The sequence below is a fragment of the Myotis nattereri genome (assembly GCF_964212035.1).
Source record: "Myotis nattereri genome assembly, chromosome: 2".
Lineage (NCBI taxonomy): Eukaryota > Metazoa > Chordata > Mammalia > Chiroptera > Vespertilionidae > Myotis > Myotis nattereri.
Window position 1 is genome coordinate 62,427,751 of NC_138076.1, and position 23,409 is coordinate 62,451,159.

The window sequence follows — 23,409 nt, forward strand, 5'->3', positions numbered from 1 at the left end:
CTGGGGATATGCCCGCAACCCAGGTACATGCCCTTGACAGGAATCAAACCTGGGACTTTTCAGTCCGCAGGCCGACGCTCTATCCACTGAGCCAAACCAGTTTCGGCCAAATTTTTTTTCTTGCTTACTAATCAGCAGCCCAAATAATAAGTTGAAAACATCTTCAGAATGTAACCATGTTATTCCCTATTGTCTTCCAAATGAAAAATGGAGGTAGCTTTACCCAGTTGCTGTTTGGACTAAGAATTATTATCTGAACTTGTTAAGGAACTCAGGTAAAAAATTTTCACTCATTCCCTCTTCCAAGTCTATTTTGTCTTTTATTTTTCTCTATAGTCGAACTTTTAGCACCTAACATTACTTAGTGGATATTTATGATTAATCACTAAATTGATCCAATCAAACACAAGCATATGGACAGAGGACAGAATAAACTCTCCTTTATTATATGTAGAACAGGGGGAGGCTGTTTATTTCATCTTCATGCCAAGACACAAACTTACGGTGATAGAAAGATGTTCTGCTCCCTTTTACTAATCTGTTTATAGACATCAGCTCTGTGTCAGAGCAAGTTCCCACAGGCCTTTTTTTCTTTCTGGCTGTCATTAGTTCTATTTAGAACCATCTAGCTTGAGTGGGTATTTAAAAACAGAGCTGTTGAGTTTAAGCCACGGAGCTTAATAAATCTTAGGGCCAAGCGAGGAGCTGGAAGAAATGGCACTGGAATCTTCTTTCTCCTTTTGCAGTACTGGGGTTGGCTAGGCCAGTGCAAATGAGGATGGCTACATCTCAGACTTGGCCAATATTTGAGCCTTTTGAAGGCTCTTTTTGCTTTCAAGAGTATGTTATTTCATTTATATGCTCCCCTAGAGTGAAGTGAATGATCACTGATTTCCAGTAATGTTAAACAGCCCTGGTATTATGGCAGCTTTCAGCTCCTGTTCTACTTACTACAAGAAGTAGAAGGGAAAGGGAGATGACAGTCTCTCGGCACATCCAAAGAAAATTTCTACCTGAAACAACCTCCCTTTAGTGGCCATAACTTTTTTTTTTTTTTTTATCTTGGTATGAAAGTTTTAAAAAAGGAAAAGATTATTTCCCCTCTACCTACCTCTAGTCTACAGATAAATAAGGAAAAGGGGATCATACTTGCAGGGGGGAGAGGGGAGGCAATGAGCACAAGGAAGAAGAAAAGGAAGAAGTTGCATGTGTGCTAGGCAAAGGGTTTGACCCCTAAGTGCTCTAGAGAAGACCATCTTTTGTTTCTCTTTGGCTTCCCTCTGCTACTGGTATAGGAACAGTTATAGGAAAGAGATGGTCCCTGAAGTAGGAGACAGAAGAGAAATCAAATGTCTTTGCTTTATCCAGACGAGGATCACCCAAACTTAGGGTGCTGTCAAAGCACTGTTTTTTCTTTTTTGAATATATTTTTATTGATTTCAGAGAGGAAGGGAGAGGGAGAGAGAGATATAAACATTAATGATGAGAGAGAATCTTCGATTGGCTACCTTCCGCATGTCACCCACTGGGGATTGAGCCAGCAACCTGGGCATGTGCCCTGACTGGGTATCGAACCCTGACCTCCTGGTTCATGGGTCTATGCTGAACCACTGAGCCACCCTAGCCAGGCTCAAGGCACTACTTTTGTTCACTGATAGTATTAAACAGCGCTAGCATGGTTTGTGAAACCCAGGTAAGGAACATTTCAAAAGCAACAAGTTTCTGTAAGATTCCTGTTCGGGTAATACAATGGGTACGAAAATAAAATGTAGAACAATCTTGTTCAGTTTTACTATGTTTGATCATATAGATCATCCCTTTCATATTAATGGTAAATTTGAGAACAGAAAATTCCACTTTAACATCAAATAGATCAAACAGTATCCAAAATACCATCATCTACTGAACACACAGAAAGCCAAGCACATGTAGTGGAAATATGTTAGTACTGGGTGAGAAGTCAAAGACACAGCCATTCCTGACTCTATTATTAATTGTGTAAATACAGACAATCTACTCTGGTTCAATGAGCTTCAGTTTCCTAATTGATAAAATGTATGCTTGTGTTACCTTTTTGGATTTTTGCCAGACTGATAAGTTTTTGTATATGTTTGTTTTGCATTTCTTCTACTGTGAGGTTGAACAGCTTTTCATATATATAAGGATATTTCCTTTCCTACTGGGTGATTGGTCATTTTCTTACACTTTTCAAGGAGTTCTTTATATGTTAGAGATATCAGCCCTTTGTAACATGAATGGCACTTTTTTTCAATTAATTTTTATTTGACTTTATTTACACTTTTTTTGTTTTTGCTATGCACTTTCTGATTCTGATGTAGCTGAATATGTCAGTTTCCAACTTTATATCCTTTTCCATGGTTCTTCTTCAATTTTCCTCAAGTTATTTTTATGGTTTCTTTTTCTTTTCTTTTTCAAAAATTTAGATCTTTGATCTGTTTCAAGTTTATCCTGGGCTCTGGTGATAAGTGTGGTGGATTGAACATCTTTTCCCCCATGGCTATTCTGTAATAACAACATTAGGTACTGCATAGACAAATTTTTCCTCACTGATTTGAGATGCTAACTTTACCATATACTAAACAACCATAAATGTATCGTTTATTTCTGGACTTTTAAACTCTATTCCAATGGTCTTTTTATTCATTCATGCACCAATGTTCTAGTATTTTAATATTTTATGATTGAAGTGTTTTCTGGCTATATTCTTAGAGATAGGGGCTCAAAATCATGCCATTTATTTTAGTCCCTATTTCAATCTTGACTTTCTTATAGTTATTCCCCTTTCTTCTTTGAGTTCTGCCTTTTCCCCCTTAATGGATGAAATAATATATGCTCTTTAAAAAATATTACCTAAGACTATCTAGCTTCTTAATCATAATGTTTACAGGAATCAATTTTGACTGTTTTTAAGGCTGCTGCACAGTTGTAATTCTGAAATTTATTTTTATTGCACATCTTGGCAAGTTCCATTATTTCATGCCTCTCTCTTTTTGTTATTTGATGGCATACAGTCTAGCATGTTTTCAAGAGAGGGTACTGTGGAAGGAAGTATTGTGCTTTCTTTCAGAACTTGGATGGGATTACTTCTCTGTTCTAAAGTCAAATTTCTGAGAACTCTGATGTCAAGCTGATTCCTGTATCTTTCAACGTATTTTTTTTTCTCTCTGGAATCTTCTATATTGTTTAGCTATTCCTTAACTTCCATCTTTTTACCTTTTCTAAGTCTTAGGAGAATTCACTGACTTTTGCTCACATCCTTCTATTGGCATTTTACTTAATACAGTAACTTCATGATTTTCATTGTATGTTATGATTTTAGCAAAATTTTAAAATATCACAAATTTTTACCCCCACTATTAGTTTGTTTGTTTATTTATTGATTTCTTTTTACATGAATTGTGTTTTAATCTTGTTTGGTTATCTTTTGGGGGCTGATAATGCAGGCCTTTTTCTGACTTGACCCAGGGCTCTGAGCACTTCTCCAGATAGGGTTGAATGAAAAGACTGCAGCAACAGATACAATCAGCATCTCCATGAACTTGAGGCTCCTCTGGGGTAAAGCAGACTCTCTATAATCCCAAGGCTTTGTAAAAGGGGAAATCACCACTAGTTTCTCCCCCATCTCTGCACCCAGCCAAGCCTAAACCTCCTGAAGAAGCCTGAAGCCAGAGTGAGCATGAGGCCGTACCAACTTTGATACAGCCACTAAACCAACCCTGAGGTTCCTCAAAGGGGAGGTTGCCCAACCCAACCCACACCCCTGTGGTGGTACATCAGGGTTGGGTCCTGAGATATAACACCCCCCTCCAACCCCACTAGATGGAACCCAAAGTGCCTAGTGCCATTTGAGTCTCCCACTGTTTCTTGTTTTATGAAAAGACTACTTTCTCAAATCTTTCTGAAGAAACTAATTACAATACTTTGTAAGTTCTTTCCTGCTCCAGAATTTTCTTTAGTTTCCTCTGGGGAGTTTCCCTGCTTATTCTGATTTTTTTCTTATTCTAATTTTCTTGCATTTTCTGATGGTCTTTGGTTGTGTCTTCCAACTTATGAATGAATGAGCAGATTAAATGTTTTCTTTCTGCTGTTATGGGCCATTCATCCGAATGAAAGAGTACAATATCTGTACGTGTGTACAAGAAAATCTGTCTAGTAGACTTTACTCTAGGGTCCTCAGGCAGAATACAGGTTTTCTTCTCCAAAAGGAAAAATGTGGAATGTCTTAATCCGGAGCCTCTTCATTTGGACAGTTCTAGCCTATCCCCAGCAAATCACTCAGCAGGTTTGAAGCCATTTCTCCAAATACATTTTAAAATTCCTGTTTTTTTTTTTTTAAATTATAAAGCATTACTTGTTCATTGTAAAATTCAAATACTGAAAAAGCACCATGCCCAATCCTCTTTTTCTTTTTATCACTTGTTAGACACCTTTAAATACTATTCTATAACAAAGTCTGATTTACAATAATATTCATTTATTCTTTTTTTATACCATAATTGACCTTTTATTTTAAAAAATTACAGGGCATGATTTTCAGATAACCTTATTTTATAAAAGTAGTGCTTATATCAAACATTTTATATCACTATCAATTCCATTGAAGACCTGCCTTTTTTTTTAAGGTACGAATTCTGATTGATGGGACACTTGCCCTTACAGTAGAAAGTTCCCATTAGTTATTCAAATGTCAAAATTAAGATTATTGAGAAGTATATTGCTTTATGGGTGGCCAAAATGCTGCTAGCACATTTTAGGTAAATAATAATCTTTTTTAAAACTATGAGGTCTGTCTGTTTAAAACTTTTAGGATAACTCACAGAAAATAGATAATATTTATTCAAATTACACTCTGAAGGGCTGGGCTATTATAGACACTTATATATGAAGCAGCTCTTTAAAAAAATAAGATGCCTATACAGATCTGTCTGGTATAACACACATAACTGAAATTAATAAAACCTACAAGACCAATAGTGTTATGCTATGTTCTGATTGCCAATTAGACCTGAGAGACTGCCAGCTGCCAAGGAGGGTCTGGCTTTAGAAACATCTATATGTATAAAACCCTAATATGCAAAGAGACCGAACAGCAGAACAACCAAACAACTGGTTGCTATGATGTGCGCTGACCACCAGGGTGCGTGTGGAACATGGTAAGCATTGGCAGCAGGCGGCAGAGTGTGGAACATGGCGGGCATTGGCCATGGAGGGATGGTGGAGCAGGTGAGCAGGGGTGCCCAACCAAAGGCGGGTGCTGGTCACTGTCATGGGGCGAGCCTCTGGTGGTTACTGAAAATTCTTTGCTCCCATGCACTCACAGCTGCTGCTGGCGTTGGCCCCGCTCACACCCGCTGCTGGCGCTGGAGCCGCCATTTGCACTCGCTGCTGGTGCCTGGTGCCGGCCCTGATTGCTCAGCGTCATCAGCGGGGGTGAGCAGTGGCTGCTGGCCCCAATTGCCCCTGAGGGCTTCTCCACCTCCCCCTTCTCCTGAGGGGTGACTGGGGCCAGCAGCTGCCTCTCGTACCCATTGCTGGCAATGGCTCCACTTGCACCACTGATGGCTAGCCCCAATCGCTCTGTGCCATCAGTGGGTGTGAGGGGGCTGTCAGTGTATGGGAGCGGTGGCAGCGGGAGTGGGGCTACCAGCAGACAGGGGACTGGGGGCTGCAATGGGAGGGACCGGGCAGGGGCATGGAGGGTGAGCCATGACTCATCCCTGTGCCCACAGCAGCCTCATGGCCCACAGTTCTTTCAAGGTGCATGAATTTGTGCACTGGGCCCCTAATGACTTAAATACAGTGAAATGTCAAAAAAAATTTATTACTTCCTTTTCATCATCATGTACAGAGGTGTTTTATTTAAGCTTCTTACGCATATGAATAGTTTAAGCACAAATGGTATACTAAGTGTGTGATTTAAAAACAATAATATTCATTAATTCTGACATGCCTTTATACTCATTTTGAAAAAGCTAATAGTATATGTGTTATAATTCTAGCATATCAAATACATAGGAAAATTACAGTAACTTCAATAATTAATGAACCACTCATTAAAATTAATAATTGTAGACTTAATTTTAATCATATAATTGAAACTTAGGCTAAAACTGAAACAAAACAAAACAAGAAACACTGTAGTAAAATAATTACTCTTCAAACTTGAAGAAGTCGAGGGCAAGAACTTTCTTATGAAACTTTCAGATGATGATAATGATGATGATGATTGTTGTACAAATAATCTCCATGAAAGAGATATATTGCTGTCTTGAATCCAAAAGCACATGGCTTGGCCATTTATATAAACTATTTGCATAGAGTGGTGCTTATTAAAACAGCTCAACTGCAGAGCAGCTGCTTAACAGTATTGCATAGTTCATGCCAATAAATTGCTGAAAGTTGTAAACTCTGCAAAGATGTTGGCAAGGGGACACATAGATGGCATTTCTTGATGAAAATAGCTCTGACAAGTATAATGCAAACTATGTGCTCCACTGCAGGTTAAATGTAAGTGCTTTTATATAGCAATACCAAAGTTTCATGACTAACAAGTCAGGTAATTCTTTTTTTTTTTTTTTTAATATATTTTATTGATTTTTTACAGAGAGGAAGGGAGAGAGATAGAGAGTTAGAAACATCGATGAGAGAGAAACATCGATCAGCTGCCTCCTGCACATGCCCCACTGGGGATATGCCCGCAACCCAGGTACATGCCCTTGACCGGAATCGAACCTGGGACCCTTCAGTCCGCAGGCCGACGCTCTATCCACTGAGCCAAACCGGTTTCGGCTACAAGTCAGGTAATTCTATGTAGCACTTCTACTTGAGGCAATGCAAGGTGAAAACTTACCATATTTAATTCTTTTTATTTTTTAAAAAATATATTTTTATTGCTGAAACCGGTTTGGCTCAGTGGATAGAGCGTCGGCCTGCGGACTGAAAGGTCCCAGGTTCGATTCTGGTCAAGGGCATGTACCTGGGTTGCGGGCACATCCCCAGTGGGGAGTGTGCAGGAGGCAGCTGGTCGATGTTTCTCTCTCATCGATGTTTCTAACTATCTCTCTCCTTTCCTCTCTGTAAAAACTCAATAAAATATATTTTTAAAAAAATATATTTTTTTATTGATTTCAGAGAGGAAGGGAGAGGGAGAGAGAGATAGAAACATCAACGATGAGAGCGAATCATTGATCAGCTGCCTCCTACATGACCCACACTGGGGATCAAGCCCACAACCTGGGCATGTGCCCTGACCAGGAATCGAATGTGCCCTTCTGGTTCATAGGTCGAGGAATGCTCAACCATTGAGCCATGCCGGAAGGGCAAAACTTACCATATTTAAAACAATACATATAACATTTAAACTTCACCTAAAAAGGGTATTTGATAAACATTTTATTATGAACATTTTTAAAGAATCAAAAAGAAGAGAGCCTAGCATGTTGAATCTTTAGTTCTATTGTTCAACTTTGACAATTATCAACATTTTTCTAATTTTTAAAACAGCTTTATTGAGATATAGTTAACATACCATACAGCCATCCATTTAAAGTATATCAATCCATGGTTTTTAGTATGTTCACAGGCATGTGCAACCATTACTGTAGTCATTTTAAAATATGTTATCTCCTCAAAAAGAAATCCTGATTCCTTTAGCTATCACTCCTCTATTCCACCTTGCCCCCAACTTCTATCCCCTAAGTAACCACTAATCTACTTTCTGTCCCTGTAGACTTCTCTGTTGTAGACACCTCATATGAATGGAATCATATAATATGTGGTCTTTTGTGACCGGCTTTGTTCACTTTGCATAATATTTTCCCAAAGTTCATCTATGTGGTAACATATATCAGCATTTCATTCCATCTTTATGGTCGAGTAACATTCTACTGTATGGCTATCACACATTTTGTTTTCCATTCATCAACGGATGGCTATTTGGGTTGTATCTACCTTTTGGCTATTGTGAATAATGCTGCTTTAAACATTCATGCCCAAATTTTTGTGTGGATGTTGTCATTTCTCTTGGGTGTACACTTCAGAGTGGAATTGCTGGGTCACATGGCAACTCCATATTTAACTGTTTGAGGAACTGGCAGATTGTTTTGTCAACATTGTTAAATCTGTTTCTTTACCAGTATTTTGGAAAATATTTTAAAGCAGATTTCAGATCTCAGATCACTTCACTTATAAACACTTTAGTAGAGATTTTTGAGAGATAAAGTTTTAAAATAATGCCAAGATACCATTATCATATCTAACACAATTCAGTTTAAAAGAAAATGTAAATTTAATTCAATCATCTATTCTATAGAGTGCTCAATAAGAATTTTACATTATCAAAGCAAATTTCAGCACAGTGTTTAATGTATGATTTTTGATGAAATTAAAATTATACCTTGAATGCCAATGCACTATAGTCTAAATACTAGACAAAATAGATTTTACATGGCAAAACTGTTAGAGAATAGCCTGAGTACCCAGAGCTGCACACTGCTTTCCACAGTCCCTCTGTCTTTCCATCTAAATACCTCTCCCAGCATGTAGGCTAACCTCATGCTAGGATGTCTCTTTACCTCAAGGGGAGGATATAAAGTTTTTAGGTGTGAAGAGAGGAAGAGAAAGGACAAGAATCAACATTCACTGAGTATCTACTATCCAAGCTTTATTTTACATAATAATTTAAAACTCTCCTAAATACCCAGCAGGTAGATATTAACTGAAGTTTGAAGATGAGGAAACTAAGGTTTAGAAGATTTTTAGAAATTTAGCCAAGTTCATTAGCTACTAAGAAGTGAAACTAGGATTCAAATGCAGGTCTCTTTGGGTTCAGATCTGTTATTTACACAATGCAGATACCTTCTATCAAGGCTTTTGACGTACACAATTTTAGGTTTGGAAGGGTTCTTCAAGTTATTTAACCTAGCATCTATAAAAAACAAGGCAATATAACAACAGTGACAATAATAACAAAACGAAGCAAAAAAACAACAAAAACAAAACAGCTCTCCTTATAATGTTTACCATTAGTTGGCTTTTTTGGGGGTGGGGGGGGGAGGCCCAAAGAATTATAAATTTAATAGGTCATCTGGAAAACCAGATGGCTGAGCCCCAAAATGATGCCAGCCTACCATTAGGTTTTAATCCCAACCTTTGGAGACATGGATAACAAGTCTATTATTGCCTCGTTCATATGCTTATTTTGAATTTCTTATATCTAAGTCTTCTCTCAACACCCCCAGTTCATTCATCTCTCTTGTGACTGAAAAGAATCCTTTCATCATCTAAATTGTTTTCCTCAGATTACCTGCTAGTGATAAAAATTTGGGGCCTTGAACAGAATAAAGAAAGAAGTCCTGGGTAGAGCAAAGTGGAATAAGGCCAATCTACTCCTTAGTCTGAAACATTTCCGATGACATCAACATTTTTGGAGACATACCCTATGACTGAAAGCTTAGCGAGAGCTCAAGTGTTTAAACAAATGAGAAATGATTGTGCTGTCATAGCTTAGAAGACTTAATTAATCACCTGAAACATTCTTCCCTGAACTTGGACATTATCTTAAGGTCATTCTCAACCGTGACCCAGGTAGAGGAAGCTGCATTAACATGCTGAAGTAGGCCCCTGAGTTGAAACCTACTGCCACTGCGGATTAAAAGAGAGTGTGGGCACCTTGATTCTGTTCTGATTGGTCTGTGTGGACCCTTTAGATCACCTGCTCACTGAACAGCGCCTCAGACGTCTGACTGCTTTGTCTGCTGGTATTCATGTCCTTTTAGTGCCTGGCTTTCCCTTCTGTAACAGTATTCATCTACATGCTCGCTATTTTCTGGCCTTCACTATTTCAATATAATCTGGTAGGTTTTGAACTCTATCCTCTGTTTTGAGCACCGGTTTCCAGAGTGTGACTCACTCCAGGGCCTATACTTTCTCCACGTTACTCCCCAGTCTTCTCTCAGCGAAATCTCCTTGATATAATCACATATCAAAACATGCCAATATGGTACCTAACAGAATTATGACCATAATTATCTCATATCATTGTCAATATTCTCTCCTGGCCACCACAAGTTCCAGAGACTCATTTTATAGCTCTGCAGTTTGTTTTGTGTCTCCTTATGTCTTAGAATTGTTTGGTTTGTTATAACTGCTACTATACTAAGAGTCATAAAAACACAGGGTTAGAAATGATAGCAAGAGGTCATTTACTTGTTCTTTACTGATAAAACAAAAAGAAGTGTATTTAACTTTGTAAAAGAAAACATACTAAACTTCTAAAATGTAGTGGGAAAAATACACATTTCATTCTTTAAAAAAAAGAAAAGGACAGGTCTGTACAATACATAATAGATGTGAAAGAAGTTAAAAGGGCATATATACACAGATAAAATATTTTTATGATGAGATATTATATTGCTTCACACAACACAGTGTGTTACTTACAGGATACAACAAAGATATTTGTAAAGAAGATGATGAAAAGATTAAAGAGCCAAGACACTTATGAAACTTAAAATAATATGACCTAGTTCTACTAAGTTCTCTGTACAAGTCCACACAAACATACAGGTCCACAGAGTACAATCTAAAAGAAATTCAAGAGTTTTTTATGCCACTCAAAATTGAGGAGGTATGCCCGACTGGCATGGCTCAGTGGTTGAGCGTCGATCTATGAACCAGGAGGTCACAGTTTGATTCCCAAGTCAGGGCACATGCCCGGGTTGCAGGCTTGATCGCCAGTGTGGGACATGCAGGAGGCAGCCGATCAATAATTCTCTCTCATCATTGATGTTTCTATCTCTTTCCCTCTTTCTTCCTCTCTGAAATCAATAAAAATATATTTTAAAAAAATTGAGGAATTAACATTCCACAGAATGGACAACTGAGATCCCATCGCTGCTTCTGTGAAACGAGTGTAAGACCATCACAAGGCTCTCGTGAGGTTTGGAACAAATGAATATACAAAGAACTACAAAGAAATATACAAATATTCTTATTATGAGCTGAAGAATACCTATGTTAGGGACAAGCTTAATGCCCTTTTGACTTCTAGAAGGCATAGGCCAAGGGCCACCTCTCTCATTACGAAGGATAACGTAAAACTTTTCCTTTCTCTGTCTGATTGCTCATTCCCAGACATATTTGATTGAAAGCAATCTATAACTGACCCTTAAATGTGTATGGTAGCATAACACACTGATCTAAAAGTGTTTTCAACATTTTGGTAAAAAGAAGTTATACAATAGGTTTGGTTCTGTCTTAAAGTATATATAAAGTCAACATTTGCAAAGAGTATTTTCTGCAACAGTTTTCTCCCTTACTTTCCTCAGACCTGAATACATATACCCTTGGATGAAAAAAAATAAAGCATTCTAAAACACTATAGGGAAAATATGACTTATACTATATGTGTGCTTTGGGTTTCACTGTAACAACTGTCTTTCTTTAAAATACTCATTTATTTTCAATTAGAAATAAATTTTAATTTGAAGAGCACCATTATGATGAGAAATGTATGAATCTGAAAAATAATTATATCCTCATTAAAACAAAATTAACTTACCCACTTAGTGGAGTTGTTTTTTTTCCTAGTCATGCTGACTATAAAATTTAACTACATAGGTGTATGAGAAAAACATGTTAAAAGGTATTCTTAAGAAAATCTCAGAACTGTTAAGTATGAACCAAAAAGAATGACACACATATGGAAAAATGTAATTTGTTTGAACCATTTATGAAGTGCATTGCCTAAGGACACTTGTGATGCTGAAATGTTCTTGAAACTTTCCGAGAAATCACAAAGAACATGTCAGTTAGAATCCTGGAACATAAACATACCATAAAAGAATGATAATTATACTGTGACTTCACTTTTAAGAAACCTGGCTAACTGCAGGGTTTATTTTCTTTTTGTTAAGGGACACACACTGCAGTAAGAGGCAAGTCATCTGGGATAATGGAAGTTAGTCCAACATGCAGGCAAGTGTGGGGTCTTGCCCATGCTAGGCACTTAGCAAGCAGTGGTTGGTTATTATGCCTGTGTGGACCCTGAGAGATGTTATTGGCGGGAGTACTGAATAAAAGGGTAAAAGAGTCCCAGGACTTAGAAACATCTTTATTTATTTTTTAAAATATATTTTAATTGATTTCAGAGAGAAAGAGAGAGGGAGAGGGAAAACTATCACTGATGAAAATCATTGATCAGCTGCCTCTTGCACAACCTTTACTGGGGATCGAGGCCACAACCTGGGAATGTGCCTTGACTGGGAATCAAACCGTGACTTCCTGGTTCATAGGTCGACGTTCAACCACTGGGCCACACCAGCTGGGCTAGAAACATCTTATATTTCACAAATATATATTATTCCTTAGAGGCCCGACACACATAGAGGTTGCTATGGCTACAACTACCACGTCCAGGGTTTTAGGAACAGCTGTATTCTAGGTAAACTTTTCTGATATGACTTCCTATTACTGCTTTCAGATAGTTCTCTAAAATTGTTCTTTGCTGTAGAAGAGCTTCTTTAATTTGTCAGTTAAAATATCAGTTATCAGAGTGAATTTTAATGCTTGTCTGTTATTAGATAGGATAGATACATTTTTCTCTAAGGAAAAGTTGAGAGCAAAAATCACCTAATACACTACTCATAATTCCAAACACCCACAACCATTTTTTGAATGAGTAAATGCTAAATAATTTGTAGAATAGGAGGCCGATAATTTTATCATTTTTAGAAATCTTTAGATCACAATTGAACCTAACATGAGAGGAGTTACTTTGAAACTAATAATTTTGAGCTACTATTAATAAAAAAAAATAAAAACCCTCTGTGCCCATGTCCCAAATGTCCTAACATTGTCAATCTAGAATTATCCCACCAGTTTTCTTTTTTAATACATACTTAAAAGCTATGTAAATGAGCTAGTGATTATATTACATGACCACATATAGTCTTATATGAACTAAATGATACTGGTTAAAAAATTAGAGCTGTCCAGTGCAAAAGAGGACAATAATTTTAAAATGTTCATTTGGTCTCTTTATGAATCATTAATTGAAACAGAGAAAATTTAGCTGATTAAAACAATGACTCAGATAATTTTTCCAGGATCTTGACTAGGGCAAGCATGCCAAACTCAAAGGCTAACACAGGCCAAATAAACAAGGTTTAAGTTTATGCGGGTCACAAAAAAACAAAAGCTTCACTTTTCATAGAAATGTATGTTTATTTCGATAGAGACATGCTGAATACAAATGGCTGAAATAAATGTTAACATAAAATAATAGAGCATTTTAATAAAAATTGATATTTTTTCTTGAACATTAATTTACCAGACACTGAATAACTGCACAAATTAATAAGTGTAACACAAATAAACCTATTTTTCTTGGTTTCCAAAAGCGAAATATTTCCTGTTGTGCACACCAAACAAGTCAATCCAAGACTAATGACGTGGCCATCGGCTGCTAAAATATTCACTGCTAGTATTAGCGGAGAGAAATGGTGCGCCGAGTAAGGTACGTAAGGGAAATGAATGCAACACGATTATAGCAATCAGTCATTGGTGAACACTGTAGTTCGTTATTAATAATTATATATAACAGGATATTGTAAAAATTAAGTTAGACATTTTTATTAAAACATTTCTTACATACCGTTATATTGGCTGGCCACAAAAATATCTGGCCCATGTAGCCTGCGGGCCGTGAGTTTGACATGTTTGGAGTAAGGGAAGGAAGCTGTCAGGTGCCAACTCTACATTGTGCACACCTCTGAGACTGGACATCTCCTCTCTCTGGGGCCCTGTTTGCCCTGCTTGCCTCAATTTAGTCTCAGCCCTGCTTTTCACTTTCAAACATTATATTTATCGGAGTTCTTCTTTATTTTTAAATTTTATTTATTTTTTATTTTAAATTTCTCCATTTTAATTTCTAATATCGTTAATATCAATAGGAATAACATAAACAAAACCTCTTTGGGGTACTCAATAATTTTTAAGGCTGTAACAAGGTCCAGAAACACACACTAATTTAGAATACTTACTGACAAGACAAAATTACCGGAAATACAATGTGAAGGTATCTGAGTTATTCTTATCCAACTATACCTACTGGCTATTCTGAGCACTTGGCCCTCAAGAGCTATGAGATGAAAAAATCAATCCTGTAGGTTCTGTTTCAAGTAAATGGTCAAGTGAATAGTCAAGCACTTCCCTGGGTCAATGGCTGTTGTTTCCATAAAAGCAGTATGTACTTGCTTTTTGCATCTGCACACACTATGCACGCTGGTATTTAAACTCTTTCTCAGAAAAAAAGACTGAAAACTTGTCTCAGACTTGTTTTTTTAAACTTTTATTTGCTTTATAAAGAAAAAAGCTACTTTTCTTTAGAGGTTTGGCATTAAGAAAAGTCATAAAGTTGGATTATTAAAATATAATTGCCAAAATGAAGCTATTACTAAATGCATGAATATTAACTGACAATTATTAATTAGATATATATTCATGTGAATTGCACTGATTCCATGCCATAGTAGGCAGTTTATGTGAGTAGTTTCATCTTGCTATTATTTAATTTTCATGTTAAAACATTTTGTTCTATACCACTCAATTTTCACCCAGTGACTTGTTGGGGAGCATAGGAGACTTGGTTGGAAAGTTATAAGGAGAACATTCTGATGAAAGGGAAGTGTGTGGAAGGCCGCCTGCCCTGTTTTTTTGAATTCCGACTTAGGGGAGTCTTAGGGGAGTGTCGAAGGTGGCGCCCCTAATTATTCCTTGACCTTTCCAAACAAGTCTGTGCACATGCAGACCCCCAGGTGTTTACTGGAATCCTTATGCTTAATCTCTGGATGCCCCTGCCTAGAGGACAATGTAAACACATGTGTCTTCCCAAGATTACTCACCCTACTGATTGCATCCAAAGCTAAAAATTCCAATAAAGGCTAACGAGGCAGGCAATCGAGGCTGCCTGGCTCCTTTGGCCAGACCGTCCCTTAGCCCTCTCCTTCATAGTGAAACTATGTTGGAGTAATCTGTTCATCCGCTGTTCAGGGGCTGCTGGCCAGCCCTGGCAGTGAGTAAAACTTTTAGCTTTTGTTTGGGCTCATGAATAATGTGATTTCAAGTGTGATGTACAAAATTTATAAATTAAAGCTGCTCATCTATTTTTCAGAGTCTAGCCTAATTCTCTAAAAATCACATGAGAGCCGAAACCGGTTTGGCTCAGTGGATAGAGCGTCGGCCTGTGGACTGAAAGGTCCCAGATTCGATTCCGGTCAAGGGCATGTACCTGGGTTGCGGGCACATCCCCAGTAAGAGATGTGCAGGAGGCAGCTGATCAATGTGTCTCTCTCATCGATGTTTCTAACTCTCTATCTCTCTCCCTTCCTCTCTGTAAAAAAATCAATAAAATATATTTAAAAAAAAATCACATGAGAATTGCCATTCTGAAAAACATACTTCCTGTGCAAACTTAATGAAAAAAAAAAGTTGGTATGACTGAATGAAACCTGTAGTTATTATCTCTTAAATACTCAATTTAAACACATTTGTGCAAATGCACATAGTGAGTGAGTGAGTCAGGTTTCCACAATGAAGGAACAATTATTTGAAGGCAGAATTCTAGGACATACCGTAAGTGACGGTAGATAAGGCCTGGTATGCTGGAGTCAGAAAAACGTATAAACATCTTCAAAGGAGCTTTTCCTAATCTGTAACCTGTATTCAGATCTACTTATCTACCTAAAAGTCATCTCTAAAATCTAGTCCAGAGACACCTTTTTAAATATACATTTTTTTTATTGCTATCAGAGAGGAAGGGAGAATCACTGACCCACTGCCTCCTGCATGTCCCCTCCTGGGAATGAGCCCACAACCCAGACATGAGCCCTGATCTGGAATTGAACTGTGACCTCCTGGTTCATAGGTTGATGCTCAACCACCGAGCCGTACTGGCCAAACCAGGGACACCTTCTTATCTCTTTTACCCATTATATAAAATATACCTCTAAGAGAACTCACTTCAAAGGCCATTTCTAATATAGAGACAATCCCCCAATTCCCTGACACAATTTCTAGGATATGCACCTTTGAAGTGCTTCCAGTAATATTCCCAATTTCATTTCTCTCAATAATATCCTTCCAATAATTTTTTCTCAAATATCTGGTATGTCTTTCCCAGAATGGAAAAATGTCTTCCGGACACTCATACACCAATGATCTGTTTTGCGCACTCCTCTCTTAGGATAACAAAATGGTAAAAACATGGCTAACAAAAGGCAGTGATAGCTCAGTGGAAAAAATACATTGGATTAAATGTATTTAATACCAACTGCTGGGGAGAATGCTGAGAAACTGGAACTCTCATTCACTGCTGGTGGGAATGCAAAAGGTACAGTCACTTTGGAAAATAGTTTGGCATTTCCTTATAAAGGTAAACATACAGTTTTCATATGAGCCCGTAATCCTGCTCCTGGGTATTTACCAAGAGAAATAAAAACTTATTTTTACACAAACACACACATAAATGTTTACAACAGCTTTATTTACAGATGCCCTCCAATGTCCATCAACTGGTGAATGATTTAAAAACTTTGGTACATCCATACATTGGAATACTACTCAGTAAGGAAAAGGAACAAATGACTAAAACAGATCAGTGGTTACTAGGATTCTATTTGGGGAAAAGGGTAACTACAAAGGAGCATAAGGGAACTTTCTGGGGTGATGGAATTATTTCACATACCAATTGTGATACTGGCTACACAACAACTGTGAGAGTTAGTAAAAAATTATAGAAATGAATGCTTAAAAGAGTAAATTTTATTGTATGTATATTATTCTGCAATAAATCTGGCTTAAAAAACTGGGGTTTTCTCTTAGTTACTAACTGGCTTTGAGCAAGCCACCTAAAACTCATTTCTCCTTTTATAAAATGGGGATTTTATTAACTCTAAAAGATTTTTGGTGAGGAACATATGAAAGAAAAAACTTTATAAAATTTAAAACGCACACAAATATTGTGCACTAGGCTCTAGGCATACAATGATGAATAAGACGTACAATAAAAAAATTTACAATTTAGTGAGATAAATAATTATTAAATAATGTGGAAATGTAATGACAAATATGAATAAGGCAATAAGGGATTAAGAAGAAGGGGCATCCCAAGAATAAAACTTAACACATAAAAAAATAAAATACAAATTAAGTCATAAAGAAAGAACTATCCCAAGTTAAATATAAAGGGCCAGATCACAGTGAGATGCAAATGTGAGAATTCATTAATGAACTGGGATTCAATACTCTTAACCCAACATGGACCTTAAAAAAATCCTAAAGTGGTAAAAATTATAACAAAATGGAAAACGTACCTCACGATGATTTAGAAGTTGCTCTAAATCTAACGCCATTTGATTTTTCATCTGTAGTAAAGCTGACTTTTCTTTATTTAAATTGCTGAAAAAAACACACACCAAGGTTTAAAGTGAGTATTGGTTTACATTTAATTAACAAATTGTAAATAACAAAATACTAAAAATAAATCTGTTTTGAATTAAAATAAAAAATTTTAAATTAAAAATATGTTTATTTAAAAATTATTTATTTTATCCTTTTTATTCAATTTATTGGGGGTGATACTGGTTTACAAAATTATACAGATTTCAGGTGCTCCATTTCACAACACATCATCTGTACACCACCCCAAGTCAAGTCTCCTTCCAACAGCATTTACCCCCCACTTTACTAACCGGCCCCGCCCCCCCCCCCCCCCCACCCCAATCACCACACTGTTATCTGTGACCATGATTTTTTTTTTCTCTCTCTTTTTTCTTTTTGGTCAATCCCTGTATCCACCCCTCAAAGATAAATTTATAGCCCATAAAGATATCAGACCAGCCACTGTAATGTTTGATCTAATCAAATACCTAGTAACTTTGTATGAAGACATTTTCTTTTATAAATATATTTCATTGATTTTAGAGAGGAAGGGAGAAGGAGATGGAAGCATCAATGATGAGAGAGAATCATTGATCTGCTGCCTCCTGCCCACCCCCTACTGAGGACTGAGCCTGCAACCTGGGCATGTGCCCTGACTGGGACTCCAACCATGATCTCCTGGTTCATAGGTAAATGTTCAACCACTGAGCCACACCGGCTGGACATGAAATTAATATTTTCAAAGATGACTATTTACTCACAAAATATAAAAAGATGAAGTATGACGTATAGAAAAGGTAAAAAGAAAGTATGTATGGCCGAAACCGGTTTGGCTCAGTGGATAGAGCATCGGCCTGCGGACTCAAGGGTCCCGGTTTCGATTCCGGTCAAGGGCATGTACCTGGGTTGCGGGCACATCCCCAGTGGGAGATGTGCAGGAGGCAGCTAATCAATGTTTCTCTCTCATCGATATTTCTAACTCTCTATCTCTCTCCCTTACTCACTGTAAAAAATCAATAAAATATATTAAAAAAAAAAAAAGAAAGTATGTATGGACAAAATAGTAACACTCTATATGCCCAGCTGGAGTGGCTCAGCGGTTGAACATCGACCTCTGAACCAGGAGGTCATGGTTTGATTCCTATTCAGGGTACACGCCCAGGTTGCAGGCGCGATCCTCAGTAGGGGGTGGGCAGAAGGCAGCCAATCAATAATTTTCATCACTGATGTTTCTATCTCTTTCTTCCTCTCTGAAATAAAAAATACATACTTTAAAATATAAAAAAAACCTCTATAGACACTGGAAATCAAATTAAAACACTTCTCCTTAAAACAGAAGTAGTATGTATTTTATAATTTACCGCATACTAAATTACTAAGTATATAACTGAGCTAGAGAATTGAATCAGATATTTGGTCTGTGGTAAACTTGGGAAAACAATTTTTGTCTCCAAATTCTTAGTTCAAACTTTAATTTCTAAGTCTGCATTGTGCATTTCCATTTGATGTGCCTATTTTCTGATAGGAAAGGGTGAGGAGCCTAATTGTTAAGGATATACTATTTTAAAAGATAAATATTTGGGGCTTATCTTACACTGTCTGGAGTTTAATTATTCAACATATAAAAGTTAATTAGAATCATTAAATAAAACATAGTTTGAAAGCCACGGGAATGAATCTACTCAGCCAGCAGTACGAAAGAATTAAGAAAAGCAATAATGAAGTTAAGCTACATACTAATAATTCCTTAAATGTCAAAACAATTCCATGAAGGTAAAATTAATGAGAATTGTTTTGCTGAACAGGTTAGATGTTTTAAGTTTAAGAAAATGGAAAGCTACAAATTTTTATAATGCCAGGCAGGAAGTTGTTCTTAAAACCCAAGGCATTATAGTAGATATTCTGGAAAAACTGGTAATTCCAAGGACTTAAGGGGGAAAACTCACATTCTCCTCCTTCCTAGTAATTGAGAACTTCCCCTCTGAGAAGAAAGACTAGATACAATTGTGTCTCCAACTGCGTGTGCCACGGACCCAACTGCGTGTGCCACAGACCCAACTGCGTGTGCCACGGACCCAACTGCGTGTGCCACTGACCCAACTGCGTGTGCCACGGACCCAACTGCGTGTGCCACGGACCCAACTGCGTGTGCCACGGACCCAACTGCGTGTGCCACGGACCCAACTGCGTGTGCCACGGACCCAACTGCGTGTGCCACAGACCCAACTGCGTGTGCCACGGACCCAACTGCGTGTGCCACTGACCCAACTGCGTGTGCCACGGACCCAACTGCGTGCTGTCCATAAAGCACAGTCCGCTTCCCACCAAACCTCAGTTTTTACATCTGTCAAGTGGAAAATAATACTGGTGCATGTCAAACGGACACGTGAATTCTCTAATGAATAATTATATAAAGCATTAAACACATAAAACTCTATATAAATGCTATACAGTGTTACTAGTTTAGATGAAAAAAACAGGCATCGGAGGAAAACAGTAATTAAATGCCAATAAAGGTAAATGTGGCTCAGTGGAAAAACAAACTGACTTTTGGAGTTAGGCGTCAGAAATCCTACTGAGCCACAGAACTGAAAAGAACTAAATGATATGAAGGAAACTGAGTGACATGTTCTAGAGAGTTCCTCAAAGTATGGTAAAGATCAGCTATTTCTATAACTCTGGAATTCTAATCTATTTTTAGCTAGAATCACTTTAAAAAATATATTTTTTTATTGATTTCAGACAGGAAGAGAGAGGAATAGAAATATCAATAATGAGAGAGAGAATCACTGATCTGCTGCCTCCTGCACACCCCCCACTGGGGGACTGAGCCTACAACTCTGGCATGTGCCCTGATTGGGAAATCGAACCATGACCTCCTGGTTTATAGGTCAATACTGGCTGGGCTAGAATCACTTAAAAAAAATTTTTGTTGTTGTTGTTAATCCTCACCTGAGGATATTTTTCCATTGATTTTTAGAGAGAGTGGAAGGGAGGGGAAGAGACAGAGAGAGAAAAACATTGATATGAGAGAGACACATCAATTGGTTGCCTCCCGTACGCACCCTGACCAGCGCCAGGGATCGAGCCTGTAACCTTTATGTGCCCTTGACCAGAATCAAACCTGGTACCTTTCAGTCCGCAGGCTGACACTCTATCCACTGAGACAAACCAGCTAGGGCTAGAATCACTTTTTTTATGGCCTAGTAATTATTTTCTATGGCCAAGTAAAACATTTCTTTTCCTTTAGAAAATATTTTTCAGAATTAAAATAATCCAGTAAACAGAAATAGGATTTTCCAAGGAACAGATATATGCTAATGTTCATATACATGTATACACACACACACACACACACAGTACATGTATATATACTAGTACACTCACATGTAGTTCATACATACACACATGCACACACTCTCAAATACCAACAAGTCCATTAAATAAAATGTAGTGTAACAGGAATAGAATGTTGATGTAATTAAAGAATTTTAACTGGATAATTCATTAGAAATGCTTTATATGTAAACTTTAATTTTTTCCAGAATAAATATTCCTTATTTAAATAGCAAAGTAACCATGTAACATGGAACAAAAGGTGGGTGGATGAATTGATTTACAGAGTAACTGTGTTCTATCTGTAGGACACCAGTTTTATCACAAATAGTATGAAGTCCACAGACAATACTTGAATATGTATTTTTAAAGTCTTAGCCTTCTCTTGCCCTTGAACCACAAGGGAGACCATCTTCCACATGTGGGTTTCTAAAACTAAATATGATGATTATTACACTGTGTTCTTTCAGTATGTATGTAATTACTCAAATAGAAGTTCGGTCTCTATAAGACACATTTTATAACAGTGGCAACTAACCTTTACAAATATAAAGCTTCTATGCGTGACTCATAAAGCAACTACAAAACAAATATCCTTGTAAGCACATCTATCATGAATGGTATATTACACCCATAATTGTTCAATTCACTGTTAATTATTACTCAGGAATTCATGTTTATGGCTCTATTTCACCTGCTATATGAAAACATATTCCTGCTATCTTGCTCCTTAACTTCCTGGATCAATATACCCTGGCTTAGCCATACAAAAGAAGTTGACAATGTACTCTTTTCTTCCTTAAACTGCTAGCTATGAATAAACCAAAAACTGACGACAGGAAACAAAATTTATGCTAATTGTTGTTTCCATGCTTTCTTCAGTTTTGAACTACAAATCAAACTACATAATGCAGACTGTCTCTTGTAGTTTGGTGGAGGAGAATAAACACTGTTACCTTTAGAACAAATTATTATGTTAGTGATGAGGAATTTAAAGTAGTTAAATGTTAGCTTTTGACATGCTTATAATGATTCATTTTAGTGTGTATTTACTCTAACCTTCCCAGACGTTGAATATATTGTATAATTAGCTAAACTTGCAAGTTGTGGATGTGGTATAGTGGTATTATTTTATTTTCTATGAAAATGATAACATTATTCATTTCTTTAAAAAGAGTTTTATTGTATAAGCTAGAGAAACATTTCTAAAAACAATCAATTAATATAAATATTCTTTATTATTACAATCAACACCCAGCAAAAAAGGAACAGGAATTTTCAAGGAACATCATCTCTTAGTAGTCCTTTTATTTATTTATTTTTTGATGGGCTAGCTAATGTTTAAATTTTGAATTAATGAAGGACAAATGGAAGTAACATTTACTGAATTTCTTTCATGTGCCAGATGCTTTATATTTGTTACTTCGTTTAATTTTCACAACTATCCCTTGATGTTCACATTAATATCTATATTTTACAGACACATTTACCCTGAGAAAAGAAACCAGGTTGATGTACATTAAAAGCCCAAGATAATTACATTACATTTGAAATGTCATCAGCTCAGAGAAGGGTGATCAGATAGCACTAGGACCTATCTTGCTGTATCTGACTTGTTGACTGGGCTTTTTTATGGCATGACATCATTTCACATTCATGTCATCAAGTACATATACAGCATCTCAAAGGCCATAATTAAACTATCGAAATTAACTTGATTTTTCACTTCAGAAGATAGTTGCTTTGGTTAAAAGCAAGCTTTTGTATCCTGTGAAATATTATTTCAGAATGTACTAAAATATTATGCAATACTAGAGGCCTTGTGCATGAAATTCGTGCACGGGAGAGGTGGTGTCCTCTCAGCCCAGCCTGCACCCTCTCCAATCCGGGACCCCTTGGGGGATGTCCAACTGCCAGTTTAGGCCCGATCCCTGGGATCGGCAGCTGGACATCCCTCTCACAATCCTGGACCACTGGTTCCTAATCGCTCACCTGTCTGCCTGCCTGGTCACCCTAACTGCCCCCCCCACCCCTGCTGGCCTGATTGCCCCTAACTGCCCCCCGCTGCCAGCCAGGTCTCCCCAACTGCCCCCTCCCTGACAGCCTGGTCACCCCTCCCTGCCCCCCCCCCCCGGCCGGCCTGGTCACCCCCAACTGCTGACCTGGTTGTCCCTAACTGCCCCCCCCCCACCGGCCTGGTTGCCCACAACTGCCCCCCCCCGCTGGCCTGGTCACCTCCAACTGCACCCTGCCCCCCCCCCCCCCCACTAGCCTGGTCGCCCCACGCAGCCTGCTGTTCAGTCATTTGGTCGTCCCTCACTAACCCCCCTGCCGGCCTGGTCGTCCCATGCAGCCTGCTTGTTCAGTTGTTTGGTCGGCCTGGTCATAGGCAGCCATCTTGTGAGGGTGTGAGGGTTAACTTGCATATTACCTCTTTATTATATAGGAAATTTATGAAACACAGATAGCTTTAAAGGAATCAGATGTTTAGCACAAATTTTTTTTTGTAGTACTAAATTACATAATTGGCATAGATTTTATGATTACTCTTGCTGTTATTAAAGGAGTCTTATCAACATATTTTGAGAAATGTTATTTCTCACTTTATTTTTT

The 23,409-nt window shown here is 37.6% G+C and overlaps 1 protein-coding gene across 1 annotated transcript in view; it reads right to left on the reverse strand.

The window, feature by feature from the left end:
* Positions 1-23,409, reverse strand: part of PIBF1 (progesterone immunomodulatory binding factor 1) — a 223,918-nt gene that overhangs the window by 12,296 nt on the left and 188,213 nt on the right. The window contains exon 16 of the mRNA XM_081084193.1: positions 17,394-17,478. Coding sequence (XP_080940319.1) covers positions 17,394-17,478 — 85 coding nt within the window. The remainder of the gene's footprint in view (positions 1-17,393; positions 17,479-23,409) is intronic.